Raw genomic sequence first — 16,862 nt, forward strand, 5'->3', positions numbered from 1 at the left:
GGCGGGGTTGCCCCGGGCGGCGAGGGGGCGATAAGGGGCCGAAGGGAGGGCTCCGGCGGCAGGGAGGAGGCGAAGGGCGGACACGAGGCGGGCCCGCGAGCCCCGGCCGGCGGCCAGCTGCAGCCGCGCGGCAGAGCCCGGCCCGCGCCCCGCCCCGCGCCGCCCCGCACTGCGCGAGCGCCGGCCGTTGCCCGGGTGCCTGACGTCACAGCAGGCGGCAGCGGCGATTGGCCAGGCGGGGCAGGGCTGTTTCAGTGCGGAGCTGCTGCTGGGCTGTGCGCGGCTGCAGCGGCACTTCCTCGGCGGCCACGTCCTCGCTGCTGCTGCTGCCGCGGGGCAAGCGGTCATGGGCCGCCTTCCACTCGCGCCGCTCCTGCGGCTGCTGGTGCTGCTGGTGGCCCTGCTGGTGCCCCGCGCCCGCGCCTGGGACAGCGGCGACCTGGAGCTCTTCGATCTGGTGGAGGAAGTGCCGCGGAACTTCTACGACTTCTTAGGGGTGCAGCAGGTGAGTGAGGGACCGGGCTCCCCACAGCAGCCGTCCTCCCGGCGCGTCTTCCCCACCGCCCCCTGCCCCGGTCCCTTTGCAGGGGCACGGGCCTCGCCTGTCACCGCCGTCTCTGCCTCCGCCGAACATGGCTGGCTGGCTCCCCCCTCCCCCCCTGCGCCGCCGCCACCCGGCTGCTCCCCGCGGCACACGGGCACCGGGCATGCCGCCGACCCTTTTTTGCCTGGCGCTGTCATCCGCCTCCTGCTCGGGCACGCTTGCGGCTGCCCTGCTCTGCTGCTTGCGCGCAGGCCCCCACGCCGTATCCCGGTTGCTGAGGCTCGGGGCAAGCCTCCTATGCCTTTCCCAGCCTCTCTGTTCCCTCTGCAGAAGCTCTGCTTCAAGTACTGTTCAGTTTTTCATCATCTGCTCCCATCATAAATCGACCCACTGCAGTTCTGTGTGTTCGTGCTGCCTGTTGCTCTTCCGAGTATCTCCTCAAATGCATTTACGGCTAGACACAAATAGCTTGTGGGCTTCTCCTGGATATGGCTGTTTCTCATCTTTTATTATTTTGCATAGCTGCTGATTCCTTATCTGCCTAAGATTGTGCATCACCATGTGTTGTGGCTCCAGTTTTCTCTCACTCGTGCCATGTGGCAGACTGTGATCCTTTGCTGTGGTGACGGATTCTAGATTGTCGTGTTTGTTACTTTGTGTGCCTTGGTTATTGTGGGAGGTTTTCACCTCTGTTTGCTAGGCAGCACTTATCTTGAAGCATTTATTGTGCACCTTGGGTAATTTTCTTGCAGGTGTAGTCAAAACAGGAATTGCTGCTCTGAACAATTTTATTCTGTGTTTCTTGTGTATATTTTGGATGTGGTTGCTGGTGTTACTGGCACTTGGCATCTTCAACTTGTATCACTTGTCTTGGTTCCCACTTCATGGCCTTCCTCCCTTAAGATGCTCTGCTTTGTGTGTGATCTTGCTTGACCTCTCATCAGGCATCACTCTTTTTGTCAGTATTCTTCTCCTTCAAGGTTAAATGTGTAATTCTTTGTAATTTGTTACTTTGCTCAGAGTGTCCAAAATACACTTGGTTCTCTGTTTGTCTTCTAGCATCTCTATTCACATGGCTTCCCTGACAACCTTCAAGTTAATTCTGATGCAGTTGTGGTAGTTTTTGAGAATAGTAGATGTGTTTTCAGCTACTTTTCACTAAGACATGTCTATAAAGAAAGGGAAAATGTCTGCAGTAGGTACAGGTTCTGTTTTGGAAGCTACCAGCTGTGTTTGTGACAGTTGAGGCATTTCAAATCAGTTTCATCTCTTTCTTTTACTCCTTCTTAAACTTGTGTTGTTAAATACTAATGAATACCATCATATGCAACATAGCAAATGCTGCTACCCAAGTTTCACTTTCCTGAGCCTAAAAGCTAGGTTTTATTTCCTCATGGCAAATTTTAGTGTTAGAAAATGTAGGGGTACAAAAGTTTGTTTCTTTCAATTAGTGATGTTCAGATCGGTCACACAACTCCTGAACATCTTCCACAGTTCTTTTTCCCTGGGGCTGAGTGTGTGTGAATAGAAGCTTTGCACATGCAGCAGAACATACCTGTGAGTACAGAGCTAGAGTGTACAGTGTTAGAGTTGGGTTTCAATAGAAATATGTAAGCACTGGAGGATGCTGTATAGGTTTATGGGTTCTTCCGCACTCTCTTTTGTTGTGTTGCTTGCTTCTCCGCCTCTGACCTAAGCTCGAAGCCTCAAACAAGATACTGAAGTGGTGTTCTGATTTGCAGTGGCTAGGTACCTGCAGCCACTGAAGTTACCCTGTGGGAAGGGTCTTGTAAGGGGGTCAAGGGAAGTACACAAATCTCAGATCTGCTGTAGCTGACTTTGGAGTTCTTAACAGAAAGCTGCCTTTACCGTAACGTCTGTACATGCTGTTTTCATGTTTCTTCAGGTCTCTTGCTATTTTTAAAACTATGGTTTAATGGAGATGACTGCTCATTTTGTGTGTCATGCTGGATGTAGTTGGCACGCCTTTGACTAGAGTGCTGTGATTAACTTTTTATAGTTCGGGTGCTAGTGGTTTTATTCCCTGTGCTCAGGTGTTTCAGCACAAAAGGGTCAGGTATTGCCTTTCTGGCCATGCCTTTGTACTGTTCCTTATTTTTCAACTCGTCAAAGCTTGCCTTCCACTCTTTTGCTCCCCCCTTCCACATTCCTCTTGGTGTCCCTTGCCTTATATTGGGTCATGATAGTTCCTTCTTCCTTTGTGTGCTTCTCCCTCATGCTGGATGTGACTTCTGTGTCCGAGATACAGATACTCAAACGTGTTTGTTACCAGTAGTGTATCAAGGCTGCCAGAATTTTTCTGAACATGTCATCTTGTGCTTCCAAAAAGTAGAGGGAATGGCTCCAGTGCTTCCATAGGGCATTAAAGCAGGTTGGGAGAACTGTGGCACTGGCTGCTTGTTGAATCTCATACACTGTCAGAAGCTGATATTGGCCTAAGCTGACAGGGTGCAGAAGTCATAATGGGAAGCTCTGTTGCTCTCTAGCAAGCCTTGGTGAAGCCTCTGGCTGATGGATTACTGTTTGGGGTTGAAGAGAAATGATGTTTTTTTGGGGGGTTGTTTTGTTGCTAGTCTTTTCATGTGGGAGTAATGGGTTTGCATTTTATCTTCTTGAGGGCCATGTGGAAGCCTCCTGGCACTGTCAGGTAACTGTCATCCAGCACTGTCAGAGTGTTAGTTTTGAAGCTGCTGTAGTGCTTTCCAAGAATGGCGACTAGTTTTGTTGTGAGTGTGGAATGCCAGAGGAAGACCAAGATTGTCAGTGGCTTGGCTGTTACTATAACTGTCCTTGGTGCTTGACTTCACTGAGGGGCTGGCTGAGAAATCTGACAGAATGGTTGAGGTTGGAAGGGACTTCTGGAGAGCCTCTTGTCCAACCCCTGAGTGTTAGGGTTGAGGGTCTAGATTAAGAAGAATCTGATTTTTATACAGGGACATAATTAATCTATTTGTTAGCCCATCAGAGCTCTTGGTAGCATAGCATATATAAGAAGTTTTGTGTTGTTACTATTGCTGTTCTAAACAATTTGGGAATGGCTCTACCTGTCCATTTCTTTGGTGGTTTTTAAATTGATGGTTGTGGTTGCTCATTTAAAACATTGCTGTTCTCTGGAAGTTTGACCTAGCAGCATGGTGAGAGAAGATAACATTTGGCTTGAGAAAAGATTACATTTCCATGTCCCCCAAGTGGTTACTGAAGAAAATAGAGTCCTAAACTCATGCCAGATCAGAGGTAATAATCATTTCAGGAGTCACTTCGATATAACCAGTGTTAATCTAAAAACTCAGGTGAAACAGCAGAATTAAACCAGAAGCTATGCAGAGTCAGTATTAAAATTCCCCTGTTGCATGAGAATGAGAACATGCAAGTATGATGTCAACACTTAAAAAAAATTCCAGAAAGATCTGGGGAGCTGCAAGCTTGTATGGTGAACAAATCAACTGAAACAAGTTAATTTTATTGTCTTTCCACAGATTTCATTAGCTGATACCTGCATAAATATAATAGGCATCATCTGAATCTGGATCTCCTAGCCAAAATATGCTTCAGTATTGGCTTATGTCTTGTTTTAGCCATATCCTAGTCCATGCATGTGGCTTTACTGTAGACAACTAAGAGCATTGTGTCCATGCCGTTGTTGGATGATGGGTTTGCTAGACAGCGTTACATCACAGGATCAGAACTGCACATACAGAACCTGATTTTGGTCCTGTAGCCTGTGATACACTGATGTGTTGGCACTTTCTTGCAGTTGCTAGACCTGAGAACCAGGAAGTTGAGTTTCTTTGGCAGTGGCAAACAACAACCCCTCTGGATGAGCTAGATGTATTTGGCTATAATAGGCTCCTTCAAGAGGACTGGGACAGAAGAGCTGTGTGTACTTTGGCAAGTGGCAGTGTCTGCCAGGGTTGTGTCTGGAGAAGGCAGTGTGTGGTGCTGAGGAATTGGTATCTGTACTGTTTGCATTTCAGGGATTTTTTTGTTGTTGTTGAACTGATTCCAGGGTGGCTGCATGGCCTCAGTGCCCGCTTGTGCTGAAGGGTGCTATTTGCACTACTGGTTTGAAGTGTTACAGCTCAGTTCTATCCATAATGAATCCAGCTCACCCACTCCAAGACTGTTTTGTGGTACATGGTTGATGGGTATAATAAGGTTTGCTTTACATCTGCATTTCTGATCTGCACTAAATGATTTAAGGCAGATGCACCTTTAAGATTGTAGTTTCTTAAGTGACTGGTGCTGAATTTTTCCTCTTGGCAGTGTTCTGCAAGAACATTATCAGGAACAAGCCCCACGAGAAACTGTGGCTTTTATGGTATTGTGAGACATTATCATACAATCCTAGAAATGTTCTGGTTGGAAAAGAGCTATTAGATCATTGAGTGCAACCATTCTCTTAACTCTGCCAAGTCTGGTATTACACCATGCCCCTTAGCACCATATCTACATGTCTTTTATGGGAAGCTGAAGAGAATTCTCAGTAATAGGTTTTTGCATAGTCTGGAACTGCAGCGAGGTATGTACTGCATCCTGTCAGTCAGTTCATCTGCACAGAACCAAGTGGTGAATTCATAGAAGGAAAGTTCTTGGATGTAGAATGGTAACCTGTTTTTCAGAGAGAATGAGTCTCTGAGCCTGGCAGTGTTGTGTCTTCTGGCACTGCTGTATGGACTGCTATCCAGGAAAAAAAAATCTAAATAAAACTGGTTTTGCTGTAGAGCTTTTGGAGGACTTTGAGTACACAGTGGTCCCCTCAAGTGGAAAGAGGCATGTGAGCGAGAGCTGTATCTGTTCAAGGAATGCTCTCGAGTTTTAGCAGAATCAGCCTACCTGTACCCATAATGTATGTCTTCTGTCTTCCTTGGCAGGCAAGGTGCACATGAGGATGACAAGGATGGGAAAGTAAGGAGGTGCAACCCAGAAAGTCAGTAGTTTGGTGGTTTTTTTCCTCGGTGACAGGCGGGATTGCACTCCAAAGGCTTACATTTTGGTTGCTATTTAACACTTAAAGTCGATCCCATCCCTGCTGCTTTTTAAGATAAACATGTGTGGGTGCAGTGTTACTAAAGTCATGGAATGTGCATCACCTGCAAGTGTTTGGAGAAAGGTTGGTAACACTGTTTCAGTCCTCCAAGCTTTGCAAATGCATCATATAGTGAGACAGAGCTTCACATGCATGCAGTTACAGCAGCACTTTCTTCAGGTGCTTGTAGAAAAACTCTGAGCTGTAAGGTTTTCTTGCTTCATTTTTGAAGATTGTTTTTGTCTTTGCATGATAAATAGGATGTTTACTGGTAGTCTTGTGCCTTGAAATGACATGGAGCAACTTGATGCCTCATTTAATCATCTTTGAGGCATCCGAGTTGTTGGGCTAGCAATTAAAAATCATGTCTAATGTCTAAGCCTCTTCTTAAAAATATATATATTAAGCAGGCCTAATAGTTTTGGAAGGCATTAGATTTTAATGCACTGTCAATTGCAGCATGGGAGTTCTCTGCTGGAAGGATGAAATGTTTACATTTGCTTGCTCCGAAATGGCAAAAAGAATTAACTTCTATGACACCCAACTAGGTGGGAATAGTAGCAGGCCTTTATTTAAGCAGTGAGGTATCATAGTCATTCCTGAAACTATACATTTATTGGAAGTGATGGATGAGGAAGAGGTTTTGAACTTTTTTGTTTGTTTATTTGTAAGAATTTGCTCCTACTGTGGTAGTTACAGCCATAAAAAGCCCTCAGATATACTGTCAACACTGATGCAATAACAAACTCCACAGCATTAGAAAAATGAAGATTTTTTCAAGTGGCTTTAGCTGTAATCTCAGTTCATTCCATAAGAATAATTGCGTGTTCTTTCTCAGTGTGTTATTCAAACATAACTCTGCATACCTTCATGTGTTTTAATTTCCTTTTTGAATTGTGAAAGTGAGATTTCCAGCAGTTCTGGAAATTGCTTGTCAGAAAAAATGTAAATGATGAAAATGTTGAAGTCAACATTGAAATAATTCACTTGGATCCTACAGAACAAAGTTGCTCCAAACTCCAGATTAGTTTAATTGGCCTCAAGAGTCACCATAGAGAAGCCCTTTGCATAGCTGCTCAGATTGTGACTGAGGATGATGCAGCATGTGGGGGTTTGTGTGTGTGGTTTACTTTTGCGTTATCTCTTTTTAACAGTGCTGAACTTTGGGGTAAATTGCTGACACTTAATGTAATCCATTCTGTAAGTGCCCTGACAGCTCATGTCGGCACAGCACTCCCTGATCTTTCTGTTCACAGTTGGTGCATTTAAAAATGACCGAGACATCTAGACTTGTAAAACTAGTATTTTCCATAAAAATGGCTTTTCTCTATTGTTTCCTGTTAAATTTCTTCTTGGATGTTGTCCAAGGAAATTCAGGGTGGTTTTTTTTTCTCTCATTGTTGGCTCTTTTCTCAAAGACACAAAAGCGTCTCAGAATCTGCCATTCTAAGTACTTTCAAAGACATTTACTGTTAACTTTGCCTGACAATTCATTCATATAATACTTGCCTGATTTCTTTCAGATTATATTTTTCTTCTTTCTTGCTGTGTAGAAGACCATATAGCATCAGGAAATGACTATGTTTGGGAACCCAGGGGAACTAAGAGTATGCAAAATGCTGTGAAAAGGATAAAACAAGCAGTCTTGATTTTTTTATGCTGTCTGCAGCAACAATAATGTCTCAACTCTCCCTTGCTATACTTCCCACTTCACAGATCCTTTAAGGATGTATTCAATGTGTCTGTAATAGCTTGATGTTCAAATTGCAGCAATAAAAAGTGGACTATTTTTCCTTCCTAGAAATTCTGTGTTTGGTCTATAATTCATTGAAGGAAGTGACTGATTTCCTGGTAGGTGACCTGTGCTGATGGCTTCTGGTGCTTACCCAAGGCCAGAAGGTTCTATACCTGATTCAAATTCATCACCTTTGCAGAAGTTCTTGTGTTATGTGCCTGTGTTGGTATCTAAACTGGCATATGATTTTGTAAATGACTTCTGAGTGGGCTTTATGCTGCTTGACTGCTGTGGATTGTGGTCATTGTGTTTGTAAAGTTGTGTGGAGAAACTTCTCGAAGGTAGTCTTCATTTAATTCCATTCACTGATAAACCTTTTATGATCCATTTAGAGTAATTTTACAATAAAATGTTTTCTAGTTGAGAGAAAATATTTTAGGGAAATAATTGGAAATATTGATGGTGCTGTTTGAAGTACTTGGTGAAGATGATGCTAATCTGGGAGGGAGTGTTGATCTGCTTGAGGTAAAGAAGGCTCTACAGAAGAACCTGGGCAGGCTGGCTGGCTGGGCTGAGGTCAGTGCTGTGAGGTTCAACAAGGCCAAGGGCCAGATCCTGCAGTTGAGTCACAACAACCTCATGAATGCTACAGGCCTGGGGCAGAATGGCTGAAAATTGCTCATCAGAGAAAGACCTTGGGGTATCAATCAGCAGCATCTGAGCATGAGCCACTGTGTGCCCAAGAAGGTCACTGGCATCCTGGTCTGTCTTGGGAATGGTGTGAGTAGCTGGACGGACCAGGGCAGTGATTGTCCCCCTGTACTGTCCTTAGCGCTGGTGAGGCTGCACCTGGTGTAATGAGTTCAGTTTTGGGTTTCCCACTCCAAGAAAAACATTGAGGTGCTGGAGCATGTCCAGAGAGGGGCAACAAAGCTGGGGAGTGTTCTGGAGGACAGGTCTGGTGAGGAGCAGCTGGGGAACCTGGGCTTGTTTAGAAAAGAGGCTAAAAGGAGACCTTCTGGTTCTCTACAGCTCACCAGAAAGGAGGTTTGAGTGAGGTGATGTTGGTTTCTTTTCCCTAGTGACAAGTCGTAGGTTGAGAGGAAATGACCTCAAGTTGCCCCAGGGGAAGCTTAGGTTGGAGATTGAAGAAACTTCTTCCCTGAAAGGGTTCTCAACCACTAGCACAAGCTGCCCAGGGAGAAGGTTGAATCTCCATCCTTGCAAGTGTTTCAGAGAGGCAGAGACGTGGTGCTGAGGGACGTGGTTTAGTCCCAGCCTTGGCAGAGAGAATGGTTGGACTGGATGATCTTACAGGGCTTTTCCAACAGAAACAATTCTATAGACACCTTAATTTTCTGTTGGAGGTGCAGACTGCTGGTTAGTGAGCTTAAATGCAAGGATGGTTGCTGAAGTAGATCAGTATCTTACTGGTTTACAGGGCCCTATGAATTGGTTGAAAACCACAATCTCAGCATAGTTAAATGTTCTGTTTGGTCACTGTCTCTGTGCAGTTAGATATTCTGGTCAGTGGAGATAGCTGCTTCTGTTTTCTTTTACAATGCTTATCTTTTCCTCAGTGGTGCCATGCACTATGGCTTCTGAACAGGATTTATTTTCTATATGAACAAATAAGATACTATTTTCCAATTGAGCATTGTTTTGTCTTGTTCACAGATGTTCCAGTCTAGCATTGCATCTTAAGCAATGGATCCTGATGCCCATGGGGCCTGTTTCCATTCCCTAGCCTTCTTGGTATCATTAAGGCTCCACTGTGTGTCATCCACAAGCTCCTTGCATGCCCTCAAAGAGTGGTGGATGCTGTCAAAGTGTCCTGGATGGCTTTCACTCTGGTTTCTCATTATTTATACTGTTCTGTATAACCCTTGTGATTGTTTCTTAAAGAAACAAGTGGCACTGGATGGTATTTCTTGGACAGAGCCTTGTTCTGCAGTCCTCTGTACCTTTCCACCTTCACAGTTTTGGATCACTAATGTCAAAAAGTATGTTTTTTCATGGTGCCTTTCAGTCAGCTGATGGTTTGGAGAACTGTCAGCAATGTCTTGGATTGGTTAAGGATTTGTAGTTGCCGGATGCAGACTGCTCTGTGTAGACTTAATTTAGCTGAAGTGACAGTTGTACCTATGCTCAACCTCAGCTCTTGTTTTTTCTTTGCCCGGATCACTTGTTTTGGCATTCCCTTGCTACTGTCTGGTGTCTACCCCATGGCGTCACCTGTGAGATGTCACTCCATGCTCTGCTCCTCAGCCTGTCATTGAAAATGCCAAATAAAGCCAGTCCCAGCACAAATCCTCCAGCAGGAGACCTTTTAGCTGCCTGTTCTCTGCCCTGAAAAATAGCCATTAAACCCTGCTTTTTGTATCCTATTCATTAATTTTCTGTATATAAGACTGTTTTACTCCCACCCTCTTGTAAGATTGTTCCTTTGATAACCTTTGGTGTGAAACCTTGTTAAAAATATTTCAAAATTGGGCTGTACTGCCTGCTGGCCCTCTGCTCTCTGCCCTTACTGATGCACTCCAAGGACTGGGGTGGGCTGATGGGGCAGAGTTTCTTTTTGCAGGAGCCATGCAGCATCTTTTCCAACAAACCAAATTTATCTTCGTCTACAGTGACTTAATTTTTATAGCCACTCCAGCAGCCTGCCAGGTTTTTTGCAGTACTGAGTTACCTTCCTCACCTATAGGTCTGCAGCTTTGTATGTACTTTCCCCCCACCCCAGCAATCTTGTATGAAAGATGCAGTTCAGGTGACTTAGCATTTAATTTGTCTGGAGTGAGACATATGTCTGCAGTGCTACAGGCTTGGGGCAGAGTGGCTGGAAAGCTGTCTAGCAGAAAGACACCTGGGGTTCTAATTGAGAAACAACTGAACATGAGCCAGCAGTGTGGCTGAGAAAGCCAATGGCATCCTGGCTGGGATTAGAAATGCTGTGTCCAGCAGAAGGTGATTATCCTCTTGTACTCTGTTCTGGTGAAGCCACACCTTGAGTGATGTATTCAGTTTTGGGTACCTCAGCACAAGAGATGTGGAGGTGCTGGAGCCAGTGCAGAGGAGAGTGAGAAAGCTGGGGAAGGGCTTGGAGAGTAAATCTTATGAGGAGCAACTGAAGGAGCTGGGGCTGCTTAGTTTGAGGAAGAGGAGGCTGAGGGGAGACCTCATGGCTATCTACAGCTACCTGAAAGGAGGTTGTGCAGAGGTTAGTGCTGTCTCTTTTCACAGGTAATTGGTGACAGAACAAGAGGGAATGACCCCAAGCTGTGACTGGGTAGGTTTAGACTGGACATTAGGAAAAAGTGGTCATACAGTGGAATGGTGCATAGGGAGATGGAGTCACCAACCTTGGATGTGTTTGAAGGTCATTTGGATGTGGTGCTTGTGGCTATAGTTTAGGATGACTCTTGTAGAGTAGGGATATGGGACTTGATGATCCTGAGGGTCTTTTCCAACTTGAATGTTTCTGTGACTCTGTGATATTTATTCTAAGGTAAATGAGCTTCTCTTGAGCTGTTGACTGCAGAGAACACGTTGATGTGGAAATCTGCTGAACATCTCCAACAGAAAAGACTCATTAGATACATTATTAGATCGTATGGCTGTAGCTTTATTCTGGAGCAAAACTTTTCATAGTCTGTAGCTGGCATCCTGTTTTAAATAAAACGGTTTGGAAAATGAAGTAAGTTGCCACTCTTAATTTGCTTGGACAGATAAAAATGTTTGTATGAACATATTAGCAAAGTGGTCAATAGAGTTTTTCAGCTGTACTGGAACTAGCACAAAATCTACCATGTTGCTGTTATGGTTACTGGGAGATTGGCTGCTGTTACAGTTTCCCTGTTTGACCAGCTGCTAGAGGTGTGATTGTGCACATTGCATCAGACCTTCAACTGAGATAGGCAGAAGGAGCAGAGGAATATGTTACCTGCTTCTGTGTATTTTGCTTGAGTAATTAGCATTAACTCTCTAACAGCTCATTCTTGGAACAATATTGCTCTTTTCCAAGAGTAAAACGGTGTGGGTTTGTATTACTACTTGAGTTAAGACTTAAATAGAATTGATTTGTGAGTGTCCCCCCCCTCTTTTGATTAATGGTTCCTTCATACTATAGTAATTCTGTGGATTTATCCATTCCCCACCAAGGTTCTTGCTGTAGTGTACTTGAGTGTGTCATTCTGAAAACAATGAGATTATTTTCTTCTAGTTATCTGAATTTTGATGGTACCACTTATTAGCAATATCTTTGCTGATTCCTGTTGGTTTAAGCAGGATTTTACTATTGCAAAATCAGAGTGACAGTGTCCATTTTAATTTTTTCTATTAAATGCTGATGTTGTTGAGGAGAAAGACATCACAGAATGTTAGGGATTGGAAGGGACATTGAATGATTATCCATGCCAACCCCCCTGACACAGCAGATCACCTATACCAGATCACACAGGAACACATCCAGGTAGGTTTTGAGTATCTCCAGACAAGGAGACTCCACGACCCCCCTGGGCAGCCTGTTCCAGTGTTCTGTCCCGCTCAGTGAAAACATTTTTCCTTATGTTTCCATGATGGGGGTTTATGAAATGCCCTCACTTCTGTAAGTTTTTAAAAGGTAGAAGCTTGCCAGAATCAATTTTGCAGCAAGAAACTTGTTTGAAATGTGGAAACTTTAAGAGAACATATAAAAGCTAGATGTTGTATTGAATAAAATATACTGAATTTCAAGGGTTTAGTACAGTTTTGCTGTACAATCAATTTTCTGCTAAGTAGAGTCAGTCTGTTTATTGTTCAGGGACCTGATAAACTCATACTACAAGGTACTTTCAAGAATAATTAAACCCTGTGATCCCACCCATAGCTTCCATGCTGTGCATGTGCCTTGACTAATGTCATGAGATGTGAATTTAGGGTAGATGAGGCTCTTTGCTAACATCTAGTATCTGGAGTGAAGCACTGGAAAATCAAATTGGAGGACCCAAAGCAACAGTAACTGGAAAAGTGGACTAATGAAAGATGAAATCACACTGCATTTTCTGGGAACTCACATTTTCGGTTGGGATGTGTTGGGTGCAGATTTCATAGGAGAGATAGTGGTGGTGAGTAGCTCCTATTTTGCTACCTCAATAGCTGGGCCCAGGATTGTCCTGTGTAGGGTCCAGATTGCTGTAGTGCGACAATGAATTGCACTGTATCACAGAATCACCAAACTGCCAGGATTGGAGGGAACCCAGCTTCCCTGCCATGGTCAGGGACACCTCACACTAGATCAGATTGCCCAGAAGCACATCCATGTTAAAAACATTCAGGTTTGCACCTCCCTGTGCAACCTGTTCCAGTGTCTCACCACCCTTACGGTGAAGAGCTTCTTCCTAATGTCTAATCTAAATCTCCTCTAGCTTGCATCCATTCCCCCTGTCCTATCACTACCTGACACCTCTTCTTGTAGCCCCCTTCAGATACTGGAAGGCCACAATAAGGTCTCCTTGGAGCCTTCTCTTCTCCAAACTGAACAGCCCCAACTCTCTCATCCTGTCCTCAGGTGCAAATAAATATTATTTGGTATTGCACTTGACTCTTATCACACTTCTTAGCTTTATCTTGATGTTAGTGTCAAAGCATAGTATTTAATTCTGTCAGTCTCTGAAGATGTCAGTTTGAGTAGACTCTGTTTGACTCCCAACGGTTTAGGTAATCCTGCATTCCCTCTGTAAAGTACATGGAGTTAGAGAGAAATGCACTCAAAGTAAAAATCCAACGCTCACAATAGAGAACTTAAATATTGGTGTTACACTTTCTGTTCTAAACCACAATGTTTTCAACTTTTCAGTACAAAACATTTGTTTGCCTTCATGTTGTTGTTGTATTTGAAGACTAGGAAATTGGGACAGTAGCTTTGTTGCAAAAGTGCTCTTGCAGAGATTGCCGTTTTGTGTTGCAGGATGTCAATTTCTCTTGTAAATGTATCTGTGAATGTAAACACCATTCAGCACTGAATAAGGATAGCCATATTTTGATTCTGAGATACAATCTAATTTGTTTTCTATACATTTGCCTTCCTACAAGTTCAGATCTCTAAACAGCCATTACATTATTTTTTGTTTTAATTCATTTAAGAATACTTACCTGGTTTAGAGGACTGTTAACGGGGGCATGGTATCTTAAATTTTTGGCCTAAAGAAAGAAGGCTGTAAAATATAAGTGTCTTCACTTCTGGAATACATAAGATACATTCCTGGAGCTTCTGTGCTCTTTTCTAACAGATTTACTCAAAGACACTGTCATTGAATTAACGGAATCCCATTATTATCAGGGTATTGGTTATCCTGTCTACTGTCATGAGATATGAGAGCCTTACATGACAGCTGCTTATACGTGATCAGATTGATGCTATGGCCAGGAAGGACAGAACTGGACTAGGTTGGTTTCTGAAATTGATTTCTCAGTCAAGATAGAATTGTATCTTGATCAGGTATTCAATATTTTGCAGTCCAGCTAAGACAAATATACAAGATATTTCCTATTCCATCTGCAAGAGTAGAACTTGCTGTCAGTATAAAACGCAACACCTCCACCCCACACCTCAACTTGCACAGGGGTTGCTTGTAGAGTCCCACACTGTCCTTTGGTGTCTAAATTGGACCTTGGGTTCTGTTTGGGTAAAGTATGAAAGCCTCTCACATTTTCTGACAAAGCTGGGTCCAGATAATGTTTCAGGTGAGTTGATTGTTCATTTCTGAACCATGCCTTCCTTCTAGAGTCCCACTCATACTGTTCTCTTGACAAGGAAGGGCAAAGGCAAATTTCCTTCAGCTGCCACAGTAAATAACTGTGCAGCTCCAGAAAAAAGAAAGAAGTGGATGCTTGCTGTAGATTTTCTGTGCAGTTTTTGGCTACTCTTTATTATTTCCTTTACTAGGAAAAGATGCAAACAAATCCTCCAAAGGAATGACCTATGCTTATTCTTTCTTCTTTTAATTCCTCTCAAGCCTTCATAACAGGTTAGACCTGCCTGCCAGTGCTTTATTTTCTATGTTACTCTTTGACAACAGATTTCCAGTTTTGAGTAGCCATTAGTTTACTGAGTGTCATTGAGACTGTTTTTTTGCCTTCTTCCCCCTTGCCCCCCCCAGATTAGATCCCTTCAAGCTGTCAATCCTAGAATAATGATGGAGAACCAGACAGTTAATAAATGCCTTCTTTGCTAAGCCTAAAGCCTTGTTTTTTTTCAGAAGACAGCATTGTTGCTGGAACTGTGCTGAGTGTCCCTCATTACTGAGGGCAAGCAGTACGTGGGGTCTTTGCTGGCCACATCTAGGAATTGCTGAGCTGACTCTGGTGTTTGAGTATTCTTAGGGCTCATCAGTACATCTTGGGAATGTCCTGTAGTGCAGTTTGTGATGATAGTTCATGCAGCTAATAGTTTTCCTCTCTTTGACTCTTTCCATAGCTTTCGTGCTAGGTTTTGTTGCTGTTCTAGTTTTTGGAGGCCGAAAGAGCGAACAATCTGATAGTCCCCTTTGTCCTGCTCAAGGATGTACTTTGTCTTCTGGTTCCTCGTTTTCTCTTTTCATCCCTTCATGAGGAACTGCAGATACTAATCACAGATTCTCTTCAGGGTTATCTGTTACTTTTTCTTATCAGTTATTCGCTACATCTGTTTTAGAGATCTGCAGTCAGCTTGATCCATGTGTAAGCGTCTTTGGGAAGAAAAACTTAAGTAGGTGATTTTGGTTTTGTTTGGTTTTTAAAATCTCCAATGTCATCTTCTGCTTGTCACTTTTAATCTTGGAGGTCATCTTTTCTCTTTATTGTGTGGTTGGTTGGTTTGTTTCTAAATGTTTTCCTGCTGCCATCAAATTTTACTGTGGCTTTCACTGCTCATCATAAATTCAGTCTGTCCTTTCAGCTCGGGAACCAAAGTGATTCTGTGCACCCTGTTTAACTTACATTTCAGTTACTTCAGGAACAACCTCTTTATCGAACCCCTGTGCTTTCTGTGACTAAAATAACTACCTAAAATTGGTTTGGGCTTTTCAGATGGTCCTCAAGATTGAATTCCAAGCCAGCAGGCAGTTGGTGTTGCCTTGAGCTTAAATCTGTGTGTGGCTTTGGGCTGCACATTGCAGCCCCTGCATATAATCCCATCTCTTATTCTTGCCTTCCCTCCTCCCCCCCCCCCCCCCCCCCCCCTTTTTTTTTATTTACACCCTGACATCCTTCAGTTGTTGAGTTTTGTTTGTTCTTTATTTGCTTCCTCAGTGATTTTTTTTTTGGCCTCTTTCTGTTCGGTTTTTGGATTCTTCTTATTTGTTTCTGAACATCCATTTCCCCATCTGCATGTCAGTATCATTCCTATTCCTGCTTTCTCAGTGTTTCAGGAGAAATAATTGTCCTAAGTTTCATAATATATACTTCTGTGGTTTTCTGCAGTTGTTCTCAAACAAATATTTGATGTTTGAATTTCAACATGGTGATGCTATACTAATGGTTATTTTGAAGGAAAAAGTTCACTGTGATAGAAAATTGCTGCACTAGAAATAAGGCATCTTTGGAGGAGCAGGCAGGGTTGCAGGGCCCAGCAAACACAGAACTCAGGGCTTTCAGACTGACCTTTTCCATCTGTAAAGTTTGGCTGTCTGGAGGTTGCTTTCCCCATGGTGAAGCTTTAGCAGACTGCTTTGTGTGAGCCTGCTGGGATGGGAGGAGGTGAGCGGCCACTAGTACTTACCCAGCGAAGATCTAATCTGTGGACTGGCAGACTCGGGCTTTGAGAGGAATGGTTCAGTAGTTTTTGCTGTAGCACACTGAGTAGTCTTTGCACTTTATCTTCTGTGATGGCAACTGGAGTAACTTCTGAAGAGGAAGTACGATGATGTAAGGTTGTGTGCGTGGAAGAGCAGGCAGAAGCAGTGAATGCAGTTTTGCTGTCTGTGTGCCAGGAAGAGTTGGTGTAGAGCTATTCCTGATTGTGGTGAAGACCTTGTGGGATTTCTGCAATTCGAAGCATTGTATGTGGGAGTGATGGATGACTGTGGGAGCAGTTCTAAGGGAAGTCAATCACTGTGTTGAAATAATCAAGGTCTTGCAGCCTGGCTCCATTCTCCTGTTACTTTATTAGTTGTTTTCCCCATTATTTGATGTAGACAAAATCTCCCATTTTTTCTGTTGTGTTGCATGCTTGCTTCCCTGTAGGTCACTTTTGCTTGTGGCGCTGCTCCTAACAGCAGTTGATTACAGCTGTGGAGCACAAAGGGAGAGACTGACATAGCTGCATATTTACTGCTTTAGAGGCTGCCGAAGAGCTGGGCTGCTGCTTCTTCCTCCTAGCTTTTGAGATGCTGCCAACAGGCAGTGCTAAGCCTGAGGAAATGTTTGCGCTGTTCCTTCGAAGTATGTGATGGGATTCCTCCTAACTGCCAAATTCAGCGTCTTTGGAATGTTAAGCATCACAGATCTCGTTGCTTAAAAATTACTTTATTATGATGTCTTTTTGTTCTAAATATAACGTCAGAGAATATAGATGTAGG

At 43.7% G+C, this 16,862-nt stretch overlaps 1 protein-coding gene across 1 annotated transcript in view; it reads left to right on the forward strand.

The window, feature by feature from the left end:
- Positions 1 to 260: 260 nt before the first annotated feature.
- The window catches only part of DNAJC1 (DnaJ heat shock protein family (Hsp40) member C1), a 100,730-nt gene continuing 84,128 nt past the window's right edge, over positions 261 to 16,862 (forward strand). The window contains exon 1 of the mRNA XM_064162524.1: positions 261 to 505. Coding sequence (XP_064018594.1) covers positions 347 to 505 — 159 coding nt within the window. The 5' untranslated portion in view covers positions 261 to 346. The remainder of the gene's footprint in view (positions 506 to 16,862) is intronic.

This window comes from Pogoniulus pusillus, chromosome 23, assembly GCF_015220805.1.
Source record: "Pogoniulus pusillus isolate bPogPus1 chromosome 23, bPogPus1.pri, whole genome shotgun sequence".
In the NCBI taxonomy this organism is placed as follows: domain Eukaryota; kingdom Metazoa; phylum Chordata; class Aves; order Piciformes; family Lybiidae; genus Pogoniulus; species Pogoniulus pusillus.